Source organism: Spermophilus citellus (genome assembly GCF_964194105.1).
Source record: "Spermophilus citellus genome assembly, chromosome: 18".
NCBI lineage: Eukaryota > Metazoa > Chordata > Mammalia > Rodentia > Sciuridae > Spermophilus > Spermophilus citellus.
In genome coordinates this window covers 8,412,204-8,431,022 of record NC_138200.1, presented here as the reverse complement: position 1 = coordinate 8,431,022, position 18,819 = coordinate 8,412,204, and the positions used below count along the sequence as shown (strand labels likewise).

The window sequence follows — 18,819 nt, the reverse complement described above, 5'->3', positions numbered from 1 at the left end:
GCATTTAAAAATGCCAATAATGTTTGTCAGGATATACTCCTGACACCATTGGTTATCAGTGACAAGTCCTGCTTCCCTACCAGTTGAAATTTGAACCGTAGAGAAGCACCGTGAGGCAAGCATACAAAGCAGGGCTTATTTAAAAAGGGGTAACATAGACTTCTCCCCTAGGGAGAAGGGGACTTAGCTGGTATCCTAAGAAGCAAGGTGTTCTGCCCTTTTAATGTCTTAGGCTGCCTTGGTTCTTCTGCCTTCCCCCTAGTCTTCCTCCTTCCTGCAGGTGTGACTAGGCCAGAAATGCTTGGTGGGTGGCCAAAAGGTGGGGAAAGGTGGGCTGAAGGAGGAAGGGCAGGATGGTGCAGCCAAGCTCACATTAATAACCTTGCAGCTCCCTGTAGGGAGGGGAAATTCCCGGGACAGTTTACCTTGGCAACAGGTTAGAGCAGGGGCAGGTTCTTGATAAGGGTGGAGGAAGTGAAGTGACACCCCCTTTCTCCACGGAAAAGTCTTAACTGGGCCTCTCCAAAAATCTTCACCACGGCTGATTTTAGGACTGTCAGCAAAAGAGTCTCTGCAAAAGAGTCCAATGTCGATAAACTTCCTATTTTCGAGTCGCCCTGTTTACTTGGCCACTGGCTGAGAAGATACCTGCCCTCCAGGTGCTGGACACCCCCTTACTAGTTTTTCACAAACGTATCCAGTATACTACTTTGAAGAAATGTGCAAACAAGGCCTCTGGCCTTGAGCTGGGCTTCACAGAGATGTCTACATTCCTAAGAGGAGAGAAGTTACCACCTGGGCTCCATGGTAACAGGTAGCAGGGGGAGGAAGGAGAGGGGAGAAGAAGCTCCTCCCTTCTCAGGTGTTGTCCTTGAAGAGTTAACTTGTCCAGAACAGTGAAAGAAAAAGCTGCTTTTATGTGAACTTCTGAGCCCCTCCCCTTACATGTGGGTATAAAATTCTGAAACTCCCTGAACTCGGGGTTCAGGGGATTAATTGATTACAGCAAAGGCTGTGCCCCCTGAACCTGGCTGCAGCCAAATAAAACTGTTTCCTGCTGTCTTCGGTGCCTTGCCTCATTTGTCCCTACAACATTTTTGGTGACCCAGATGGGACAGAGGAGGTAAGGAAGGCTATTGTGCCTCTCTTGTCTCCAGGGACCAGCTTCCCTGGGGTGATAAGGGACAGCATTCCACTTGGCGTGCCCAGGCCACTCTTGGCCTGAAGGGTGATCCACTCACCCAGCGCCCTGGGACTGCCACCCTGGAGCACAACGGGACCCACAGGCAACAGGAACCAGAATTAGGGTTTGGAGCACCACCCAGATGAACAGGTAGGACCCGGGTCCATTTGGTTTGCAGCCCACCTGACTTCCCCTTCGAGGCCTAAGCGGGTGGAAGAGAGGCCTGATCACCCTCTGTTGGGTCCCAAGTGCCCTCCAAAGTGGCTGGAGCTGAAAGGGACCGGGGGGGGGGGGGGGGTCACCCGAGTAGTCTCTGTTCGGGGTCAGTGAGCAGAGGGGACACCCACCGTGACTCCCTTTTCTGTTTGGTTTGGAATTGTTGGAATTTGGGCGGTATAGAAATTCTGTCCTGGCCATGTCTGTGGGAAAGTGTGGGAATGAGACGGACAAAGGGAAGGGTTCCAACCCAACCCAAGGGCTGAAGCGAGTGCAGAGTCCTGATCCGCGGTTCCGTGGCCCCTCATACAGTCTATGGCGGAATTTCAGCAACCAACATACAGGTGAAAGCTCCAGGTCAGGGTTGATACCCACCCACAAGGCTAAGAGGGCCCTAAGTCCCCACGAGGGGAGCGGCTGGAGATGGACGAAGCGAGTCTTGTCCTAAGTGTGTTTTGTTCTCAGTGTGCGACACCGATGCAGGGTGGACCATGGGAGGCACACTAAGGAAACTGAGCCTTCTGAAACGTGTGTTAGAGACCTTTAGGAAGGTTTTCCTGGTAACTGTGGGTGAGACTCACTCCACAAAGGTGGCATGCTCTGTGAATTAGAGTGGCTCACCCAAGTGGCTGGCCACCAGAAGGATCTTTAGATGAGAGAGTCATTGCTGAGGTCTTTTGATTGTTATTGAAACCCCTGAACCCTTTCTCTTACATTGATTGCTGTCAAGAGATAGTACAGAAACAGTCCCCTTGGTTGAAAGCCTGTCTAGATGGACAGTCCAAGCTGATGTTAGCCAGGAGCATAGTGGTCTCTAAGACCCAGCGGAAAGCAGCTAAACAGAAAACCTGACTAAGAAAGACAGGAAAGGGAACAGTTTTCCCAGTGAGCCAGAAGAGGACCCAGGACCAACTTTGCCAAGACCAATGGGACAGTAGACTGACCCCCAGCCCCCTCGTCCTCAGAGGCAACAAATGATGGCCCCAGTACTGGCCATTCCGTCCTCTGTGATGTCCTCAGAGCCAGAGGCTTCCTAGGACCAAAGACTCTTCACCTCCCAAGAATAAGGTGGGACATTTGTCCCAAGACCAGAGCCACAGCCCAGATGACTCTCCGAATGCCCCTGCAAGGGACTAAAGGACCTGCCCATGTTGACCAGAGGGAAACGCCTGAGGGAGACGAGGCCGTTTCGTGTGCCAGCCTTTCTCCACCATTTAGCTCATAAGCTGGAGAAATCATGCTCCCTCCTACACGGAGGAACCCTGGGCCAGGACTGATCTGGGGCAGCCCATTATCCAGACCAGGGATGGGGCCCAACCAAGAAGAAGGGCTAAAGATAAAGAGATGTCAAGAAGCCCTCATAGGAAGTCTAAAAGAAAAGGGGAAAAAATAATAAAACACACTGTCTGTGCCCAAGAGTTAGAAGGGATCGGAGCCAGCCCTGAGCCCTGTCCTAAGCCAAAGGCATCTGCAGACAAACAGAGCCCAGATAAGCCTCCTGCAGCTCCAGCATCTCCCTCTCACACCCTCGATAGCCCTGAACTGGGCCCCACATCTGCCTAAGGCCCCTCTGCCCTACGAAACTGGCAGCAATGATCAACAGAGATGTGCCCAACTGACTCAGAGCTAAATGTCCAGGCCACCACCTCTGCTGCCCCTCTCCCTGCCCAGAGGTGCCCAAGGGAGGAGGGGCACAATACAAACATTGCAGCCACAGTGCAAGTTTGTCAGTGAAAAAATGCACAGGCGCAAGCAACAGATGATCAGTGCAGCCTTTGTGGGACAGGCTCAGAGAGCCATTTGCCAAAAATTACAATCCTAGAGGACTTTACTGAGAAGTGTGCCAGTGAGCTGATTAAGGTGGCCACCACAGTTTTCATCATTCGAGATCCAGAGGCTCAAAGACAGGCAGACAAGAAAGATAAAGAGGAGGATGGATCTCCTTACAAACCCAGAGGTCACTCAAAGGCGGGTCTCACTAGAACAAAGCCAATGGCTCAAATGATTATAAGGAAAAAAAGTGTGGCCAGACAAAAGGGGAAGCCTCCAGTGGCCCCGGCGGGCAAGCACCCACTGCCAAGCTCAAAAGCTGAGACTTGAACAGAGAAGGAACGAATGCTTTCCCCAAGCCTTTGGCCCCTGGGTCCATTTGTTTTGCCCCTCCTTTCAGTTGATTCCCACTTGCTGGGAAGTTGATGATTGGTGAATATGACAGGGCTCCAATAGACACACACAATTGCATCTGATGCTCGAGACCCAGCGCCAGAGGGCTCAGCTGCTGCAAGCCCCAAATGAACCCGGAATATGTTCATGTTAACAGCCAGGAGTGGGTCATAGGATGCTCACTCCAAAAGGACATGTCACCCGGCTCCAAGCCACATGCTGTGAACCACCAGCAGGAAGGGCCACAGAACCCCATGTACCCAGGCACACTGAACAAAAACACAAGCGGGGCAGTTCCTATATACAATTAGAGCAGCTCCCACCTGGCAAGAGGAGAAAACCACACAGTCAAAGAGCAACACCTAGGTGGGCACAATGTGGCTGCCACACTGGGACCTGCATGGGATGGCACTGCTGCCCTCCAACCTTGGCAGATGGCCCACAGCAAAATTGACATAGGTGCCTTTTACACAAGTGATGTCCCAGGTCATCAGTCTCTGCTAAGATTTACATTAGATTTAAGAGTTGGAGAATCCCAGCAGCCAAGATCCTGCACAGGGAGATAACAAAAAATTCCTGCATCTTAAAGCGCCAGAGGCTCTATGTATGCCTCCCTTCCCTAAATGACAGTTCCTCCCAGGTACTTGAGTATACCATCTTTGCGACAGCACTGGACTCTAACTTAAAAGGCCACATCTATCAAGAAAAAGTCAAATACCTTGGTTACCATCTGATTTAACAACAGAACAGAACAACCACTGAGCCTTAAAAGAAATAGGAGATCTTCTCAATTCCAGTCCCTCCAACCTGCCATCAGACTAGAGAATTCTTGGGGGCTACTAGGTTCGGCCATATATGGATCCCTAACTTTTCAGTCATGGAAAAACCCCTCTATGAAGCCACAAAGTGGGGAGAACGAGATCCTCTGATGTGGGGGCCAACTAAGCAAAAGGCCTTTGAGGACATTAAACAAGCACTCACCAGTGCATCTGGATTAGGGCTCCCTGGTCTCACGAAGCCTTTCTTTCTGTATGTCCATGATCTGTCTGGAGTGGCTATGGGAGTTTTGACTCAGAGGCTGAGGACATGGCACCGTCCAGTGGCCTATTTGTCCAAACAGCTGGACTCTGTAGCCCAGAGCTGGCCACCTTGTTTATGGGCCCTTGCAGCCATAGCTCTTCTGGTGTTGGAAGCTGATAAACTGGCCATAGGACAAGAACTGGTTGTCAGAGTTCCTCATTCAATTTTGACATTGTTCGAATATAAAGGACACTACTGGTTGACTAATGAAGGAATGGTCAAATATCAGGGCATGATATGTGAAAACCCACGTATCCATGTTGAGGTCATCAGAACTCTAAACCCAGCAACTTTGCTGCCCATTGGACCTGGAAAACCTGATCACTAATGTGTTGAGGTCATGGGTGAAGTGCTCTCCAGCAGACCAGACCTGGCAGACCAGCCCTCGGGGACGCTGATGCAGAGTACTTCACAGATGGAAGCAGTTTTATAAAAGATGGGGTATGTTTTGCTGGATGTGCAGTGGTCACTCTAGACTTTACTGTCGAGGCAAAACCTTTGCCTCGGGGAACTTCAGCACAAAAAAGTAAAACTTATTGCTTTGATTCGAGCACCTACAGCAGGACTCTGTGTGGATATTTACATAGACTCAAAATTTGCATTTGCTACCCCTTGATGTTCATAAGGCCTTATGTAGGCTAATTAACTCAGGAGGAAAAAAAAGGGGGGGCATGATGTACGGGCAACAAATTCTTAAACTTTTGGATGCACTGTGGGCTCCCAGGAAGGTTGTGATTATATATTGCCGAGGTCATCAAAAGGGAAACACTGTGGTTTCTCAGGGCAACCGGAGAGCTGACAGAGAGTCCAGGTTAGCTGTCTACAAGAAATGGAAAGAAAATCCAGTCCCAGGTTTAAATGCTGCCCTTCTGCCTGGCCGACTAGCTAACAGAAAGGGAGCCAACATACTCCCAACATGAAAGTAAGTGATTTAAGACTGAAAAAGGAAATTTTCTCCCAGGTGGATGGTGAAGATTTTCTGATGGCCACATAGCCATCCTGGAGATTCTAGCCCCAGCCTTTATCAACACAGTTTTCACAGGAAAATATGTTGGACATACAGCACTTGAGACAGTTCCGAGTTGACATTTCTATGTCCCCCGGCTCGCAAGCAACACCTGGATGATCTAAAAACAATGTGAGGTTTGTGCTCACAACAGTTCTTGTCAGGGCCCAGAGCTTCCACCAGGAATCCAAACTATAGGAGGAGCACCTTTTGAAGACTTGGAAGTAAACTTCACTGAACTACCACACTCACGGGGTAACTTTTGGGTTTTGTGTACTCCCACTCTGACTGGGTGGAAGCCTTTCCCACCCATGCTGAAAAGGCTAGGGAGATACTAGGATGCTTCTCTGGGAAATAATTCCCAGATTTGGTGTCCCAATGATTATTGGCTCAGACAATGGGCCAGCTTTTGGGCACAGGTGATATGATTACTGACCAAGAGTGTAAATATCAGATAAAAGTTACATACTGCCTACAGGCTGCAGAGTTCTAATAAAGTTCAAAGGATGAATAGTACTTTAAGGCTCAATTAGGTAAGCTGTGTCAGGAGACTCAATTACATTGTGATGAATTTCTCCCTATTACACTGTTGAGGATTAGATCCACTCCCACTAGGAGGAATGGATTCTTTTCTTTTGAGATAATATGTGGGAGGACCCCCCCCCCCCTTATTAGGAGACTACAGGGAGACTTAAGAGAGGTAGGAAAACCTTCAGGTCTTAGGTTCTCAACCAATGGGTTAGAGAAAGAGAGCCAGTAAAGTTTGACCCAGGTGCACACTCCTTCAAGCCTAGAGATTGAGTCTGGGTCAAAGAATAAAATATTCAACCTCTGAACTTGTTTGGAAGGGTCCTTTCACTGTTATTTTATCCACCCCAACTGCAATAAAGTTTGCAGGAATAGGTCCCTGGATTCACTACACCAGACTCACGCCTGCAGCTGCAGACTGGGAGTGCTCTCCAGATGCTGCTACACCCTTGAAGCTGACCATCCCGAAGAAAAAGGAGCACCGGAGAAGCTTGAGGATCAGAAGGACAACAGCCCTGCTCCAGTCACTCCGGAAGCTGACTGGTCTACACATGGCCAAAGCTTGAGGAGACTATGGCCCTGTTTCAGCCACACAGGAGGGAGTAGCTGATCAATGCCCTGTGAAAGATAAACTTCCCACCAGGACTAATGGACTCTATCAACCTCTAAGACAGTAATGCATTGCCACCGCTTGCTTCTAGATACATACAGTTCTCTGTTTGGTTTTTGCTACTGGTTTGATAACAGTAACTCCTACTGACTGGATTCTGGGTAACAAAATTTCACTTATACTTTTTTATCTTGCTTATATAAGTTTTCTAGGATTTGTTTGGTGTTATTAGTTTGGCTCTGTTAATTCATGCTGTTTAACCTATGCTAACCAAAACGTTAGTCTATTATTTAGTTTGGTTTCCTTTGATAACCTTAAGGGATTCTGCCCTACTCCTATTCCAACCATGGAGATCATATGAACCATGTGTCAGGACAATCCACTGTAACTAAGAGGTGGTAAAACACACATTTAGGACCTGTCCCACCAGAGGAATGCTATAGATGGATGACTGGAAAAGAAAGAGGTCCATTGGAAAGAAACTTGATTTAGGAGGTCACCAATCTCAGGGTGAAGGTAACTGGCCACCCCAGAGGATTATTGCCACTTATGGTCTCGCTACCTGGGCACAAAATGGCAGTTGGAGCTTTAGAACTCCTATTTACATGTTAAACAGAATTATTCACTTACAAGCTATACTAGAAATTATTATTAATCAGACTGCCACAGCCTTTGACCTCGTAGCCACACAACAGACCAGATGCGAGTGGCTAACTATCAGAACTGCTTAGCATTAGATTATCTACTGGTTGAAGAAACAGAAATATGTGGAGAGTTCAACAGCTCAGATTGTTGCATCCAAATGGATGACAATAAACAAATGGTTAAGAATATAGCCAACAACACAAGAGAACTAGCACATGTTAGTTCATATCTAGAAGGGCATTAAAGTTTGGGTCCCAAATAGGCTTTGAGAAGATGGTTTTCAACTCTTGGTAGATTTAAAAGCTTAACTGGTGTAGTGGTTATTCTGCTGTTAATCTGTTCATTGCTCCCATGTTTGGCTCCACAGTGGATTAACTATCGGGTCCACTATAGAAGCTGCTGTTGAAAGGAAGACAACAACTAAGATTTTGGCATTATATAAGGCTTTAAGCCAAGATAATGGTAGTGATGCTCTTAAATTAAAGGACTAAATTATGGGGAGCATCATTAAAGAGGGGAATTGAAGTGGCACCCCCTTTCTCCACAGAAAAGCCTGCTTCACCATGGCTGATTTTAGTACTGTCAGCAAAAGAGTCTCTGCAAAATGTTGTGATTTTTAGCCCCAGTCTCCTTCTGACCAGTGGGAGAGGCAGGAAAAGCATGCCCTGACCAAGATGAACCAAGAGAGGTAAAGGTCGACTGGCCGCCCACACCCAGCCCTCCCTCCTGGGAGGACAATCTGACATGCCAGGGAGAACAATCAAAGCAGGATCTCCTTTAATGAGGAAGTACACACAGCTAATATATTGCACAGGAGCCAATCAGAATAAAGATCAGAGGGGTGGAGCAAATTCACGTGTACACCCATCTCATAGTCTGTAAGGGAAGGCACGAGCTGTGCAGGAGGGCGGAAGAGTCCTGGACTTATCCTGAGGTGGTCTGCCTCCTCCGTCACCACCCACAGCACCGCCTCCTGGCTGATCCCCAGGAGCCATCCCAGTCACATGTGTGGCCTCAAGACCAGGAAGCAGGCAGCCACACCCTGCATCTCCCCCTTTTCGTTTTATTAGCAGGTGTTTGCCTTACTCGTGAGTGTGCCTGTCTTAGGTTGTTCCCCTCTGGGGATCTTACCCGTCATTGACTACCACTCTAGCTCTTCGGGCAATCCTACCTGCAGGGCCTGCAGGCCCAACGGGAAGCCTCAAGGAAGGGAGATGGCTCTGCTCCTGACTTACATCTACATATCCCAGTAGGGGCCATGGCCAACCTCATAGGGTTCACAGTCAGTAAGACGGCGTATTGCTGCCCGACCACCATCAGTTGAACAGTTCTGGCTCGATCCTTGAGAAACTGGAGGAGCCCAATAGAAACAGCACTCCTCCTGTAGGAACAGACCTAGTCCTCCTTCTCGGGCGGTAAGCAGGTTTGGAGGACTACCACAGCCAAGGAATTGAGTTGAGATTGGAAGTAGTGCTGACAACATGGTGCACTGAGGCCAACAAGTCCAGTTCCCATCCCCGTGGCCACAACAAAAGCCACGAGGGAGACAACGAGGAGTCCAGCCACAACCAGGCAAAGTGTCCAGAATGGTCCTTCATTCTTACAATTAAAGAATCATATCTCAACACAAAACCCCACATGTCCCATCGACAACAGGTCCAGCCATAGAACATCAAATGATACAAACAAATCTCCAACCTGTTTTTCTTTTACACCTAAAATTACCATACAACTTTAGAACACCAGATTGATACATTGATGTTTTTATATTAACTAAATTTAACTTTTAAAGAATTAACATAGCACAATTCTCTAAAATAACAGTTCTTGTTTAACCAGCTGTTTAATTTCTTTAAGATTACTTGCTCTAGAAACAAGAAACAAAACTTAATAAAACACAATGTAATGGGTAAACTGATGTTTTAAGGAATCTTTGTCCTTTTAACATATGACTGATAAGCTTAATTTTAAAGATATCTTTACTTACATCTGTTTACCCAATTTAAATTGAACCGTTTAAATCACGTGAATAAAAGATATTTGGATCCATTTTTTAAAAAATTTTCATGAGCGCTCCTCATATATCTGTCAATCTTCATACCATGTGCATGACATATGCACACACAGACATACAACACATAACACAAGTGTGCACACTTAACACAAGGCTTTGTAGCTTTTCTCAAATGAAATCTCTATTGCAATGTTTAAAAACTCCAGTTTTTAATAGAACTGATCAGAAAAACATTAACTTAGGTCTGTAAGATCAAAATCATGAGCTCAAAAAATACAGAATCTAAGAAAAAGCAAGGGTCCTAGAAAAAATGATTGGCCAGTAATTAGTAAATATCATACGATTTTCTTTTTGGTTTAGCCTAGTTTGAGTTCAGGTAAAAGACACATTTCCCCCCTCCTTTTTTTTTTTTTTTTTTGATCCCTAGATCAGTCTCCTACTGAGCTCACAGCCTTCTTCCATTTGCATTTCAACTTAAGTTCTGGCTGAGGTGTGGAAGGAGCAGAGAAAACTGCTATTCTGAGCAGAAGCCTCATGCCCAAGGCATTTTAACCTTAAGTCATAATTCCCAGGTTTGGATGTTGAAAATTATGATACAAGTTTAAGATACAATTCACAAAATTTCATATCTTTACATCTTGTTTTGCCAAAGGGAAAAAAAAAATTTCCTACACTAGAAAAAAACTTGCTCACATAAAACTGAAAATAGGATCTTACTTGATAATATAAAAGCTACTATCGAAGAAATCCCTTCAGGATCATTAAGCCATTCCTTTGTTCTGAAGTTCCTAAAGTAGTATTAACTTCCATCACCTGAAAAATTCCAAAAGAGAACCACACACTACCATGTATATCCAAAATTAAACTTTAAAAATTTCCAAGACCAACATCCCAATCCAACACTTTCCTTTCCTAAATCCTACATACTGAGGGGAACAGATTACTATCCTTGCCCAAATTAATAATGCACTGGTACACCTAATGAAATCTTCCCAGGCTACCTAATTCAAAAATTGATGAAAAAACTGAATGATTGGGAGTTACCCGCCAACTTGGAAGTACAGTTCTTTGGTTTCCCATCCTAAATATTTAAGTTCTCTGACATGAATTATCTGAAATCATAAACTAAACAATTACATAAACCTAACTTTTAACTGCAAGATTGTGCAAAGTTTCAAAAACCATTCAGATACCAGATTGTTACAATAAAACATCATCCTGTAGACTCACATTCAGCCAAGGTCATTCCCAAAAAACAATCTATAATATCGACACATTACTGCATTCAATGTCCCCCTATTTTCCCCTTTTTAACTAGACAGAGGTGGAATATTCCTTACAGTGCAGGGAAGGAAGGAGGAAGTTCCCCGAAGCAAAAGGGCTTCTGCAGCTGCTGGGAGTCCCTCAGTCCCTCCTCCCAATTACAGGATTAGTTCCTCTGGTTTTGTCACACCCCAGGCACCAGGCACGCTCCATATCTCCCAACTTTTCAGTAGTAGTTTTCCCCAAGAAAGTGGAGTGGGGGCTCTGGGATGTCAAAATTTGTAAAAAGTAAAAGGGGCACAGGGCGAGTCTTGAGATGGCCTGCTTGGCTCCCTCTCACAAACTTCTCCCTCCTCCTCCCCCTCAGCCATACAGGGAAGCAGGAGAAGCATCAACCAGGGAGTGTGAGATTGCCCCATCTTTCCAGGGATACCCTTACCTCAGTACTCACTTTGCTTGGGTCCTTGACACTTTCTTGGTGTCCCTGTTCTGAGTCCGTGTTTGGAGTCCCTGTTCCGGATGCCAGATGTCAGGGTTTTTAGCCCCAGTCTCCTCCTGACCAGTGGGAGAAGTGGGAAAAGCACGCCCCAACCAAGATGAGCCAAGAGAGGAAAAGTCCACTGGCCGACCACACCCAGCCCTCCCTCCTGGGAGGACAATCAGACGTGCCAGGGAGAACAATCAAAGCAGAATCTCATTTAATGAGGAAGTACACACAGCTTATATAGTGCACAGGAGCCAATCAGGATGGAGCCAGTTCACGTGTACACCCACCCCATAGTCTATAAGGGAAGGCACAAGCTGTCCACTAGGGTGGAAAAGTCCTAGACCTATCCTGAGGTGGTCTGCCTCCTCCATCATCGCCCACAGCACTGCCTCCTGGCTGATCCCCAGGAGCCATCCCAGTCACATGTGTAGCCTCAAGAACAGGAAGCAGGCAGCCACGCCCTATATTTTAGGAATGTCAGCAAAAGAGTCTCTGCAAATGAGTTCAATGTAGATAAACTTCCTATTTTCCTCTCGCCCTGTTTACTTGGCCATTGGCCAAGAAGATACCAGCCCTCCAGGTGCTGGACACCCCCTCACAAACATGTATCCAGTATAGTACTTTGAAGAAATGTGCAAGCAAGGCCTCTGGCCTTGAGCTGGGCTTCACAGAGATGTTTACATTTTTAAGATAAGTTACAAATGGGCCCATGGTAACAGCTGGCAGGGGGAGGAAGGAGAGGGGAGAAGAAACTCCCCCCTTCTCAGTCAGGTGTTGTCCTTCAAGGGTTAACTTGCCCAGAACAGTGAGAGAAAAAGCTGCTTTTCTGTGAACTTCTGCAGACTGTGAACTTCTGAGCCCCTCCCCTTACATGCTGGGTATAAAACTCTGAAACTCCCTGAACTCGGGGTTCAGGGCATTGATTGATGACAGCAAAGGCTGTGCCCCCTGAACCTGGCTGCAGCCAAATAAAACTGTGTCCTGCAGTCTTCTGTGCCTTGCCTCATTTGTCCCTACTACAGAAGGGCCCTGAAGGAATTAACATTTCAATCCCTCAGGGGACAGTCTTCAACTTCCCAGACTCAAAATTGGCCGCCTGGATCCGACCTGACTGGATGTACCTCTCTAGGCTGACTGCCTGTCTAATTCTGGCTTCACTCCGACCCCACTGGAAGAAAGGGACACTTTTGGAATTTATTTGCCTTTGTGCGGATGTGGGTCCTACACAATTACAAGGTTTTATGCTCACCGCCGCTTTAAAACAGATACTTCAGCCCCAATCCTGGAGATGCCATTCTCACGGGTGGTGTTTTAACCGAGGCAGGACTGGGCATTTGGCGCAGGACTGCGAATCTCCACGCCAGAGGGCAGAACCTCTCCTGGTTCCCGCCGGCGGCTGAAAGCCACGGGGCAAGGGGGGATGGGAACAGATATGGCAGCGGCGGGCCGGCAATTCTAACTTCACATCCGCCTCCTCTGGGGCCAAAGAATGGAGGGCGGGGTCTACCCAGGCCCCACAAACAGTGGGGGCTCTGCCGTCTGGGCGGGAGGAGGAGTCAGTCGCAGGCCTGACGTCATCACAGCCAGCCGCGGCGGAGCGTCACCGTTACCAGCCAGCTCCACCCAGACGGTGCGTGGATGACCAGCCCTGGTAATGGGACCACAGCGAGTTCCCCCTGGAATCCGTGGGCCGTTACCCCCAGGTACCAGAGGCCTAATTTGGGGACGAAATAGTTTTAAAAAGGGAAGTCAAGTAATGCCTGGAGCGATCCATTCAGATTTTAGAGAAGAGCTAGCAGTCTCTGTGAGATCAGAGCGTGCCATTCGGCTGGCACAATCAGCACTTTCACCTTGCGGTTCCCTAGACAGCCAGCTTAAGACCTCAACATCCGGGCTCCGTGACAGGGTGTCCTGGGCTCAGTGAATTCGGCAGGAGCACCCCCTACTGGAACTTAAAATCAATCATAAAAAAATCTCGAAGTATCCTAAGTACTGGGGCAAATAAATCTGTTTTATCTCGCCGATTTGGGCCCCAATGCTGGCCTTTACATATTGCACCTGACAATTTTGAAGGCGTAGGGCAGATTTCTCAGCCTGCCCAGAGTGCCCAGTATCTTCGCTGGGAAGACTGAGATGGTAATACTGGAATTTTCAAGCCTTATGTTTTGGACACATTAGCAGTAAATTTGTGGGGCAGAGATATTTTAAGCATCTTAGGATTATTATTAGTAACCCCAGATTCTATCAGTTCGTTTGAGGAACTTAATCAAGGATTGACTCCTAGGGAAACTGAGGGAAACTTACAGGGTGAGTATCTACTTATAACCCAATCTCCTTGACAGAGATTATTTAATGCACCCAACCAAAATTTTTCATGGGGGCCCTGACCTTTTCCCTGACCCTGAAAACAGCAAAAATATTAATTGGCTCACAGAAGAGCCAATCTGGGTTAGTCAATGGCCCCTAAGAGGGGAAAAAATTAAAATAGCCCACATGTTAGTTGAGGAACAGCTTCAAGCTGGTCATTTAGAGCCTAAGCTCAGCTCTTGGAACACACCCATCTTTGTAATTAAGAAAAAATCTGGTAATTGGAGATTATTACAAGACCTTAGAGCTAGTAATCAGGTCATAGAGCTCATGGGAGCATTACAATCTGGGCTTCCTTCTCCCACAGCTATCCCTTTAAATTATAATTTGATAGTAGTAGATCTAAAAGATTGTTTTTTCTCTATACCTTTGCACCCAGATAACTGTAAAAGTTTGCCTTTAGTGTCCCACCCATTTATTTTAAAGAACCAGTTAAAAGATATTGCTGGCAAGTGCTGCCACAGGGAATGCGTAACAGTCCTACTCTGTGTCAGAATTTGTGGCACAAGCTATCATGCCTGTGAGGGAAAAATTCCCTAATGCATATATTATTCATTTTATGGATGACATACTTTTAGCTCATGCTAATTCAGATGTACTTTTAAAAAGTTTTGCCCAATTAGAGACTTCACTCACAGCAATGGATTTGTGCATTGCACCTTAAAAGTTGCAAAAGACATCTCCTTTTCAATATCTAGGTCATGTGATCGAAGGACATACAATCTGTCCTCAAAACTTACAAATAATAGTCAAGGAGCTGCACACCCTTAGTGATTTTCAAAAGGTTTTAGGAGATATTAATTGGCTGAGGCCATCTATAAAGCTAACTACTTCAGATTTGAGTCCTTTGTTCCAGATATTACAGGGAGATCCTTCTCCAACTTCTTCTCATCAGCTCACAGCAGAATTAAGAATGGCTTTAAGGAAAGTTAAAATTGCTATTAAAAATGCTCAGTTTACTAGAATTAACCCACAAGAGCCTATATATTTATTGATATTTCCAACTGCTCACGCTCCTACAGGGGTGATACAACAAACATTGGGAGTTATTGAGTGAATTCATTTAGCCCACTCTTCTCAAAAGTCATTAACTCCTTTTCATGAATTTGTTGCTGAATTAGTGATAAAGAGCAAAACAAGAGTTTTACAGCTTATTGGATCAGAACCTAATATTATAATCATTCAATTTTCTGTTCAACAGAATAATTGGCTGTTTCAAAATTCCAATTCTTGGCAAGTGGCTTTTGCAAATTTTCCTGGTCAGATAAAAGAGTCATTATCCTCGTGATAAAATTATTCAATTCGCATTGGTAAAGCCATTCATATTTCCAAAGATTTTACGTGCAAAACCAATATGGCACACTAACGGTATTCATTGATAGCTCAAGCTCAGGTAAAGCAGGATTTTATAGTCATACTCATACAGAGATAATACAAACCTCATATGCTTCTGCCCAAGGAGAAGAACAATAAACTCTCATTTGTGCTTTAAGTTATTTTACAAATGAGTCAATCAATATTTATTCTGACAGCTTATGTGCAGTTGGAGTTACAAAAAATATTGAAACTTGGATATTTCAGTTATTGGATATACATCATCACAAGAGTTATTCAGTTTGTTTCATATCCTACAAAGGACGGTGCAAATGTGAAAGCACCCATATTTTATAGGTCACATATGGGCTCACACTAATCTCCCAGGGCCTCTAAATTCAGGTAATAAAAAATTAATAAATTGGTTGCTGTTTGTAAGCAAATGTCTTTGTATGACTGTGCACAAGGTTCACATTCTTTATATCAACAAAATGCTTCTAGCTTACATAAAAAACTTAATATTACTAGAGAGCAAGCTTGTCAATTGTATGTTACTGTCCCCCGTGTGTTAGACACACTCCATTTTTACCATATGGTGTAAATCCCCATGGATTAAAACCAAATCAGTTATGGCAAATGATGTAACTCACATTCCTCAATTTGGTAAACAATGTTATGTACATGTAATTGTAGATACTTATTCTAGGTTTATCTTTGCCATAGACCATGCAAAAGAAAATACTCAACATGTTATTTCTCATTGTTTAGCTGCCTTTGCAGTATTAGGATGTCCTTTACAGATTAATACTGATAATGCAGCAGCTTATGTTAGCTCTACTTTTCAACAATTTTGCCAAGAGTTTCATATTGACCATAAAACAGGAATTCCTTATAACCCCCAAGGTCAAGCCATTGTAGAATGAGTTCATTTATCTATTAAGCTATAATTACAAAAATTAAAAGGGGGAGATACGACTAGGACGCCCCCAAATAACCTCAATCATGCTGTTTATTTTAAATTTTTTTAATTATGACTTGGATGGTCACACTGCAGTCCAGCGACACATGTCTTCCACAGTGACAGGCCCTTTAGGCCGAGTTTGGTGGAAGGACTTACAGACTGGTCCATGGAGAGGACCAGACCCAGTGATTATGTGGGGCAGAGGTCATGCTTGGATTTTCCCAGAAGGTGCTTTTCATCCTATTTGGGTACCTGAACGTGCCCTCAGGCATGGAGGAAATCGAACCAAGATTCAAATGACTGAAGATTGACCCAGAGAAGCCTTCCCTCAAAAAGAAGAAATCTCGAAGTAACTAACTGTATCTCCAGATACAATAGAGGGAAAGGAATGCTGATACGTCATCAGCTCTCTTTTGTCTTATTGCCAGCTAATATTTCAAAGCCGTGGTATGCTGATGCTGGTTTTCAAGTTTTACAGTAAATACACACCCAGCTAGCGAGACCTAAACGTGCTCTTGGACTTGTTGTAGTGGGAGTTGTTGCCTTAGTTTCCTTTATTGTTTCAATGGTCACAGTTTCGGTGGCCACATCTCAAAATATTCAACATGCAAATTTTCTTAATAATTTGGCTCAGAATTCATCCAAGGCTCTTCATAACCAAATAAATATTGATGAAAGGATTGAGACTAAGCTAAATGCCTTAGAGGCTACTGTCATAAATATTGGTAATGAACTTTCAGCTTTGAAATTCAAGGAAAGACTTCACTGTTGCACTAGCTATAGGTATGTGTGTGTTACTGCTGCTGAATACAGTGCTTCCCAATGGGATTGGGTTAAGGTTAAAAACCATTTATTGGGTATTCAGCAAAATAATAATAACACCTTGGATTTTTTTGGAGCTCCATCATCATATTCAAGATATACAAAAAAAGTAAGATTGATTTTTCGGATCCTACTTCTTTAGCTGATCAAATACATAAATAATTGAATGACGTCAACCCTGGAAACATTCTTAAACATTCTACATGGTATATCCTTGTATTGTTCTCTTTGCTACTAATTCTCTCTTGTAATTGTAGGATGGTGAGCCTTCAAAACAAGGATTCTGGGACTCGAAATAGTGACCCATCACCTGCTTTTCAAAGAAAGAAAAGGGAATATGTAGGTGTTACCCTACCATCCTTGGGTGGAATTACACTCACATGTCCCTTGTAACTCCACCCCTTCTTACCTTTTTTGGGTGGAATATTCTAAGAATGAGGGTCCTCCCAATAAAAGCCCACTTCTGAACATGCTGACTCTCTCTCTCGCCAGCCTCTTGTGACTATCTCTCATTCTCCCATTTGGGGAGCTTGAGGCCAAGAGTGGAGGAGCCATCCTGAAGCTTGTTTAAAGGTGAAGTGTGTGTCTGTTTTATTTGGTGTCCCTGGAAATTCACATGAATGAACTTAAGTTCACCTGCCCCCACAGGCTGGGGGCAACAGTAGCCAGTGACTTTACCACTGAATTCAGGCTAGGCTAATCTGTGGAATGGTCCATATCCTTGCACTCACGTGAGGTCTGGCTACATCAACCTTATCTAATGTCTGAGAAACTCAGGTCTCACGCAACCTACCAATGAGCAGACACCCAGCAAGATTTGAAGGGATTATCTAAGCCTATGGAAGGGCAAAAAGCATTGATCAAACATTAGGCACCGACCTTGGTCTTAGAAGTGAATAAAGACTTGGGGAAGAGATGGAAAGGGAGAGGAGAAGCCAGGAGCTGTGGGCCCTCCCTGTCATTCAAAAATTTGTAAACCATATTTGTCTCTAACATTGGTGAGTGTTCCCAGATGGGCAAAGATCAAATCCACTTGGGATTTGCTTTAGAGTGAATCAGGCAGAGAATTTTAATCAGCATGTAGTTTCCTAGATAAGGAAGAAAAAGTGATGGTCACTCATTTGAACCTTACTTTTGAACAAAAAATTATGACACAATATATAGCACAAGATTTACAATTATACCCATGTCAGCATACATTTGAGTGGTGCTAAGCTGTGTTGAGCACATTCATATTTTTGCTCAGTCAATGTCCAGAACTTTTTCCTGTTAAAAAACTGAAATTCTCTGCTTATTAACAATAAATCCTACTGATTCCTTCATTCTGCCCCTGAAATTCTCCATGGAGCTTTCTATTTCTATGACCTTGACTACACTAGGTATTCTGCACCAATGAAATCATATATTATTTAGACTTTTGTGCCCAACATACTGCATTTGGCATGATGTCCTCAAGATTGATCTATGTTGCAGAAGGTGTCAGACTATTTTGTTTGTTAAGGTTGAATCATACTCCATTGTATCAACATGCCACAGTTTGTTTATGCATCATCAGTCAATGGATTTGAGGTTGCTTCCACTACTTGGCTCTTTGCTGAGATGCTTTTAATATGTTCCCACTTCCTTTGACTCTCCAGTCCCATGCCCCTTCCAATGACATTGGCCTCAAGGTTTGCCAGGTTTGCAATGCTCCTGCCCCAAGTCCCTCTCCTGTAGAGGCATGATCCATGTCCTTTCAGTCCCTGAATTGTCCAGGCTCCTTTCTGATTCCCAGCTATTGTCGATGCTGACTTTCCTGCTCTACAGTACCCCTGTCCACCACGTGAACTCCCATTCAGACTTTTCATTTCCATTGAGCTGGTATTTCCCTAGGAGATCTTCACTCTTCCACCGCTTTCTCCCATGCCACCATAAAAATGCCTGAATCTGCAAACCCCATTTTTTTGGCACTACTATTTCATGTAGAATATTTGATAATCAGGAGGAAAAACCCTTTTCACTTTTCCTGTTAATTCCTGGAAGTATTAATAGATGAAGCACTTGTTGACACTGAATGTAAATCTGATATAGCCAGAGGCTGTTGTGTGCCTCTTGGGGAGAAAGACCAACAATTGGGGCTTGAGTATTATTCTGGCTGAAAGAAGAGTGGAATTGAATTAG

At 44.8% G+C, this 18,819-nt stretch overlaps 2 protein-coding genes across 5 annotated transcripts in view; both read right to left on the bottom strand.

Annotated features, from left to right (window-relative positions):
- LOC308638140 (sulfotransferase 2A1-like) overlaps positions 1 to 12,743 on the bottom strand; it is a 28,488-nt gene extending 15,745 nt beyond the window's left edge. For 2 of the 4 annotated variants that reach the window (XM_081275248.1, XM_081275249.1), the window contains exon 1: positions 12,446 to 12,743. The gene's annotated coding sequence lies outside the window, so the exon portion shown is untranslated. Of the gene's footprint in view, positions 1 to 11,147; positions 11,413 to 12,445 lie in introns of those variants that run through there. The other 2 variants (XM_081275247.1, XM_081275250.1) reach the window with 2 other exon arrangements.
- The window catches only part of LOC308637274 (sulfotransferase 2A1-like), a gene marked incomplete at its 5' end in the record, with an annotated part of 104,357 nt that extends 91,584 nt beyond the window's left edge, over positions 1 to 12,773 (bottom strand). Inside the window, 3 exons of the mRNA XM_081273598.1 lie at positions 11,160 to 11,263; positions 12,445 to 12,491; positions 12,714 to 12,773. Coding sequence (XP_081129724.1) covers positions 11,160 to 11,263; positions 12,445 to 12,491; positions 12,714 to 12,773 — 211 coding nt within the window. The remainder of the gene's footprint in view (positions 1 to 11,159; positions 11,264 to 12,444; positions 12,492 to 12,713) is intronic.
- Between the last annotated feature and the right edge of the window lie 6,046 nt (positions 12,774 to 18,819).